We start from the raw sequence: 7482 nt of genomic DNA on the forward strand, positions 1-7482 counted from the left end.
CTCTCTTCTCCCCTCTGCTCCTCTCTCTCTGTGTCTCTATTCCTCTCTTCCCCTCTGCTCCTCTCTCTCTATGTCTCTGTATTCCTCTGTTCCCTTACACTCCTCTCTCTCTGTCTTTTCTTTGACCTGGCTGTGCTCTAGCTGAAAGAGGACTGGCAGTACGTGGCAATGGTGGTAGACCGCCTCTTCCTCTGGATCTTCGTCATCTTCACCACTGTGGGCACCCTGGCCATCTTCATGGATGCCAGTTTCAATGACACACCTCAGGATCCCTTTATGAATCCCTATCCTTGAGCTCCTGAAACTCCATAAAAGACTCCTGAGAACCAGACATCCCCTAGAGTCTAAATCACCTCTGGACTGCTGTATCATCACACTTTCCTGAAGAGTTCTTTAATCACACAGATGTATACACCTCAGTAATCTTCGACACTGTGCCTGTATGTAAAACACAGAATTGCCTTGTAGTGGGAAAGATAACCCTCAAGACACAGGAGAAAGGAAACACTTTATTAACCACAGCTATTGTAGAGGTGGCTTAATGGTCTTTCACCCTCAAGTCTTCACCCAACAAATTGCATCCAAACCTGAAAACTTTACAATTAATTGGAGCTACCACAGCACAATAGCTACAAAATACACTGTTCTCCAGCTTGTATGCATTTTTTTACCTGAATTACCGTTAAGGCTGTATTTCCTAAGGTGGGTAAAGGAATGAGGCCTATATTTTATAATGTACTAACTCTCTCTACCAAATGTTTTGACCCCACGGCTGCTCATTTCTCCTACATGTTTCACTTGTACCATGTGGTGCAATAGAGTCCTAAACTTCCTACGCCACCTCTTAAGTCATGTACCTGTAGAAACATTAACAAGTGGTGGGTTTTGTGCTATGAGAAAGCAGCCACGTTCTCTCCTGAAAACGTTTTCTGGCTCTTCCAAATCTCTAAACAGGCCAGCGTCCTCTGCAGCTAGAGACAGGTCTCAATTTACCCTTACATTCTACTCATTCAAAACTAGGCCTGTGTTTCTGAGAAGTGTTATAACGTTCTTAAGGAAAGACATCAGTGCATTTGAGAAAGCTGATTATGGTTGTCGAAAAGTATTCGATTTAACAACCCTAAAAACTTAAATGATTAGGACTGAACAGTACTAAGTGGTGAAACTGGGACACATTGCTAACCATGGTACCATATGGCCACTCTAAATAGTTATATAATGGCTCTTAGGAAATGCTTTAATAAGTCCAGATGGTGGATTTCAATTAATTTCTCCAACTGTGTCTGTGTCTCAGCTCTCGGCGTTTCCTGACTCTTCTCTTGACCTCCATTAGCTCTGTTCCAGTGGGTCCAAAATACAGTTTTAATTGGAGCTTATGTATCATGTACTGTGAGTAGAGTACAAACCCTGTCAGGAGAACAGTAATCATAAAATCTTCAATAAGACCAGCTCAAGGCTTCCAGGCTGAAGAGCAGTTTGTATTGTCATCAGTTTTCAAGCTCACAAACACATCTCTGGTCCCAAAACAATGCAGTGATCTGAGAGGGGTTTAAAGTTGTTCGGTCCATCATAGATTGCAATAGAGCTGTGAGTGTAAGATCTTTTATTGAAAAGGTATTTTTGAGAACTCTCCTCTGGCATGTCAGAGAATCCATCCAAGGGCTTGAAGTTAGTTGTTATCAAAAGGTGCTTTAGAAATAAATGTTGGTACTACAATATTCACACTTCTGGCTATCAGCACATCTGATGTGTTCTCCAGACTGCTCCTGTGTGGTAGCATTTGAGAGCAATTCTAACAAGGTTTTGGTATAAGATGCTGTCAGGCCTGGGATCCTCTACAAACCTTTTGGTCTAGTGGGATTTTGGTGAAAGATATTGGTATTTGTGAACTTCGTATGACCCACCTTCCTTTGCTTGTTTGTCGCTAAATAGTCCAGAGTATATCGTTCAGATGTTTCTTGAAGGATCCCAAAGAGTCGATTGATCTTTTAAGTAATTAACTGTACAAACAGATCATTTTTCATCCCAAAGTGCTCTAAATATAGTATGGGAACATTTCATCCACTTTCCACCTGGGTGACATGCGGTACAGTGGCAGCTTCGAGGTCTCCCATTCTCATACAGACCAGGCAAAGCCATGTTCAGGGCAGTGGCACTGTTCTTGGGGCTTCCTAATTTGCTCTAGACATCATGAGTTTAGTGTTTTCAATTCCAAATGCCCTTTATTTTCACTTGTGTCCATGGAGTTACTGCACAGTTTATTTAAGACAAAATGATATTTACATATCCGTAAATCATCAAAACTCAAGCACCAGGAATGCAACATTTGGAAATGTGGCGATAAAAGTAGAACCTAAGGCAGAAGATTACATTACAGCTACTGCTGGAAAGCCATACCAGGAAATATTTCATATAGGAGTTTCCAGCAAGCCTTAAGCAGTGTTTTCTAATGTACTGTATATAGCCGGCATGCGAAATACCAAGCACAGTAACTATCAGAGTTAATAAGCAGAATGGGTAATGTGTGTTGTAGTTATTTTTAAGCCTATAAATTGGGTTTCTTAGGTTGTATTTTTTTTTTACTTTTAGGCATCACGTGTGAGATCATTGTTTTTGTTTTTATAACTTTTTATGTGCATGGCCCAAATCTGCATGCTGTCCTTATTGACCCTGAAAGGGGGGAAAGGGACACAGTCTTGAAACTGCCCTGAAGCAGAAAGAAATTAATGTGCAACTTGTTATACTTTTGCGCTGTAAAGCAGTGGTGCTTTCATTTGCAACGTGCAATAATAATAATAAAATGTTTCTCATGCATTTTTTATTTCTTAATTGTTTTCAATGTTTCTTTGACTGTTATTAAGATGTTCAAAATTGGTGTTTATCTTCTGTTAATCTCTAGAACTGCAGCTTTGTGCCCAATTCAGTTAGTAGGAGGACTACTGAACGCCTGATCAGCATTTCCTGTTTCCTGGGCTCAGAGACAAAGCAGTGACATTCAGTTCAATGACATTAGCGAAGGTGCAAGCCTTCATTGGTTTCCTTTATAGGACTTCTTTACAATCCTAATGTTTCATGGTGCGTGACTATTACTGAACCATGTCCTTAAGCTTTATTTATGGGAAACTTCACAGTATTTCCACTTAGGTTTTAATACAGTATAGCAAGTCTGCACAGTATTTATCTTTAGCTTTATTTTACAAGGTGTCAGGCTGTCCATTCCAAAGTGATATAGCTGTGCTTTTTACCATGACATGCCATGCTAAACATTTATAAAAGAGGTTAATTTACTTCTTTATCCTAGAAATCCTCAATCTTGGTCCTAGAGGCCAGTGTCTCTACAGGTTTTCAGTCCAGCTGGGCTCATAAAGACCCGAATCGGCTTTCAGCTGGGCTTATAATGATTTGAGGCAAATCATTATTGGCTTAATTGGACCAGGATAATAGTCTAAATAACTCCAAAACCATTTTATGGGTAGCCAATGGACCTTTAAAAATCCCTTTCCTCAGTCCAATATAAAGAGTGATGTAACAATTTTTATGTTTATACCACCTGTCGTATTCATTTCAATAAAGGTGATTGCAGTTTTCTAACACAGTTAAAATCCTGTGGTCCTGATCACCGGTTCTTATCTGGGACTTTATTTCTATAACAGGACCTCTGACCCAAGGCACTAAGTTATATTATATACAAATGTATTTTAATGTGAACAATATCACACTTTTCGTAAGGAAGACAGCCATGCAAGTGCTCAAGCTAGTCAATTCCAAAATGTACACATAATAAAAGGTGTACATTATGTGTCATAATTATGTGTTTATGTATGTTTAATTATGTGGATTGCAGTATGTGTTTTAATATTCAAAAACGGATGGAATGCGTACCAACTTGGGGTGGAACAGTAGTGCAACTGGGACCCTGAGTTTAATTCCAGACCTGGGGTGCTGTCTGTGTGGAGTTTGTATGTTCCCCTGTGTTTTCATGGGTTTCATTCAGATCCTCCCGTTTCCTCCCACAGTCCAAAAACAACCTGGTGGGTTAATTTGGTTCTGGGTAAATTGGTCCTGGTGTGAGTGCTTGTGTGTCTGTGTGGACTGGCATTCTGTGTATCCTGCCTTGAGCCTGTTGCCTGCTGAGATATACTCCAGCTCCCCTGCAATCCTGAATCGTATAAAGAGGTTAGAAAATGGATGGCTGGAAGTAAATTATGCATGGCGTTAATACTAATAGAAAATATGGAGTGGTTAGTGATTAAGTTCTAAATCCTGGTCACAATGAATTGAAAGCGTTTAAGAGGAGTTCCAGTGGTCTGAGCTGGGTTACAAGGGGGGTCATTGGAGCACAATAGGGTATAATGTTTGGATGATCCTTTGATGCTTATGTGAGCCAGGGAACAGGATTGTGCAGCAAATTGGATACATACACTCACATGCCAGCCCCTTTAATCTGAGCATCTGCTGGGATCAGCAGGCACATAGTGGAGATGCCAGCCCATCAGAGTCACATGCAGGAGGATTGCTGCTGAGAGACTGGGCGGCAGCACTAGTCTGGGGCGATGGGCTTGGTGTCTCCGCTACTCTGTGTGTCCTGTCTCGGCTCCGGAGGAACCGTCCTGTGATCCATAGCTGGCTGATGTTCAGTCGCCTGCCATTGGCCCAAAGCTGCTTTGATATACAAGTGCCAACCGCGCAAATTGATAACAATACAACTTCCACATTATGTAATGCAATGACACTAGAGCAAATCCTTGCATTCCACCTGTTGCAGGAATATATTCAAAATCCACCAGAAAAACTGAATACCTTCAAAACACCAAGGAGAGTCAACTGAAAACCTCCGACCAATGCAAATTAAGTGTGCAAAACAATGACGGGGAAAGTTACAGGCCTCCACATTTCAGAACCACCATTTTGTTTAATTCAAACTAGCTCACTCAGGACTACGACCTTTGAACTTCTATTGAGCCTCTGCACTGGCTTCCCTTATTTCCCTTCTTCAAAGTCCTGTCCACTGCTGCACACTGGAATGATCTCGCTGTTGGCCAGAAAACAGGCAGGTGTTTGAGTTCCCTCTGTGCCGGAGTGTCCAGTCCTGGTCCTGAGAGTCAGTGTATCTAAAGGATTTTAAGGAATCTTTACAGCAGCTGGGAGAAGCTGTTAAACTGGACCAGTGAAGACATCTGGTTTAGACTGGTTTAGTTCATTCAGAGTCAGGTTTAAATGACAGCCCTCAGACACGCAGGCCCGTCTTGCTCTATGTGGATGAGAAAATGAAACTAAATAAATAGCAGTAAATTCATGTCAGTTCACCAGGAGAAAGGAGGCTGAGAATCTTTTCCTAAATTGAAAGCATAGGCTTTTGGTCAAAAAGTTAAAATCTGTGGTGGAGAAAAATATTCAGAAGGAACCTAGGAACCTGTTTGATCCTGAAAAGTGTACAAAAGAGCATGAAATGTATTCCGCCATCTCTATTGGGCTTCCTTTGCAGAGAAGATGATGCTGAGACTTCATTCAGCTGTTAAAAAGCATGAAAAGCCTTGAGCAAGTAAATCAGGGTACCTCTTCAAGATAATCTGTGAGGTAAGGATCCCGGGCACAAATGTCGGGGCTGAAGAGAGATTGTATTTTACCCAGAGGATTGTGGGAGTCTGGAGCCAGCTCCTTGGGGATGCTTTAAGAAATAAATTCTTACATTATTAAGATCATAGCAATGAACTGCAGCTTTTTTTGAGTGATAGATTCTGATTGCAACCAGGGGTCATAAGTGTATATTTTAGGTGAAAAATTTTAAAGCAAAAAAAAATCTTGATAGTTTATGCTGACACCAAATGAGTGTGAAACTGCAATCAATGTTCAGTAATGGATGTTAGTTCTCGCTCTGATGCAATGTGAAAAGGCTCATGTGCCTCAGTGTTTGTAATGGGATTAATCCAGGGTCCAGTTGGTCACCCTACCCCCAGCTGCAGGAATTTCCTTCTGAAGTCCCTGATCTTTCCGAGTGTGACATTTCAGATGAACATCACGCAGTCACCAGTCAATAGCAGCTTCAAAATTAAAAAAAGATTGGATCTGTAAAGACTCAAGGGCTTTCAGACACTTTAATCTTTTGTCACGGTGTTGAGGAATGTGACACGTTTGTTTTTATGTTTTATAGCATTCCCCCATGTGTGCTTGTGATGTAGTAGGAGCAGCCACTGCGCTTGCCTCATTGTGGTCTCTGTGGAAAGTTCAGACAAGAGTCCAGTCCTGACTCACTGTGTAGTTGATCTTTCTTGGATCTAAAAGCGTGTCAAGTCATGAAGAATAACTTCTCAGTCCTAGCTCCTGAGATTCCAGGGTCTTATAGTTCTCTTTTATTTCTGATCCCATCTGCTATTACATTAATACAGAGTAAGTTAATACAAAACTCCAAAATACAATGTTTTGCTGCATAAACTTCTATGCGCGGACAAAGAACAGTATTTGACTTGTGTTTCTTGGTGTGTCTGTCTATAACAGCCCACAGACCCTGCTTGCAAGCTCTGCGCAGGCTGCCCCTTGAAATCTTACCCCTCTACATTCCGGCTGGCAGATTTCCCAGAGGTGACTCTGGTCCTTTCCCATCCACCTGCAAGGCTGCAGCAGGATTCGGGTCGGGGAATTTCGCCATGTGCCACAAACCGCTTTGATCCCGTTCCCCTGTAGAAATGTCATCTTGGACTTGGCTTCCCTCTCCTGATATTTCCCCTGGCTGAAATGCGACGCTACATCCGATGAGCCTGTGATTACTGGATGTCATTTCAGTCGAGGGTCTTTTCAGGGACTTCACATTTAAATTTCTTTCTATTGGCTTTCCTGTCCATAAAGTGCTCAAGCAGCATGACAGCCTAATGATGCTGCCAGCACACAATTAACTTTTAAATGTAGGGTATTCCTTTCATCTGCCTCTGGGCTCTGGTCTCTCCCTTACTCAAGTTCACCACTATGAATTAGCATGATATTTTTAAAGATTTGTCTTCCTGGTTTTAACTTGTTAGTACCTCACTTTTAAAATCCCATTGCCACATTTTTTCACCTTTCATGCCACATGTTTACATATTTCCTTGGCTTTACAGACTTCTTACCATAACTGTACTTTTACTGCACTTCACCCTGCTTTTCCTGTAGTTTCCATCCATTTTCTAAACCAGTTTCCCCAATTGTGGGTCACAGGGGAGCCAAAGCCCATCCTGGCAAGCAATGAGGGCAAGGCAGGGTACACCCTGGACAGGACACCAGGGTATCAAAGGCCAACAGCCATACACACTCCCACCACGGCCACTTTTCCCAGAAGCCAATGAACTGGATCGCCCAGAGGAAACCCACACAAACATAGGAAGGACATACAAACTCCATTCAGACAGCATCCCAGGAATTGAACCCAGGACCCCAGTACTGCAAGGCAGCAATGCTCACCACTGCAAACCACTGGTGCCACCATGCCACCCGTCAGCTGTATCAACCTCC

At 42.1% G+C, this 7482-nt stretch overlaps 1 protein-coding gene across 2 annotated transcripts in view; it reads left to right on the top strand.

Annotated features, from left to right (window-relative positions):
* Positions 1-2814, top strand: part of chrnb1 (cholinergic receptor, nicotinic, beta 1 (muscle)) — a 34504-nt gene extending 31690 nt beyond the window's left edge. For both annotated transcript variants that reach the window (XM_006627429.3, XM_015340456.2), the window contains exon 11: positions 142-2814. In XM_006627429.3, coding sequence (XP_006627492.1) covers positions 142-294 — 153 coding nt within the window. In that variant the 3' untranslated portion in view covers positions 295-2814. The remainder of the gene's footprint in view (positions 1-141) is intronic.
* The last annotated feature ends 4668 nt before the right edge of the window (positions 2815-7482 follow it).

Source organism: Lepisosteus oculatus, chromosome 3 (assembly GCF_040954835.1).
Source record: "Lepisosteus oculatus isolate fLepOcu1 chromosome 3, fLepOcu1.hap2, whole genome shotgun sequence".
Classification (NCBI taxonomy): Eukaryota; Metazoa; Chordata; class Actinopteri; order Semionotiformes; family Lepisosteidae; genus Lepisosteus; species Lepisosteus oculatus.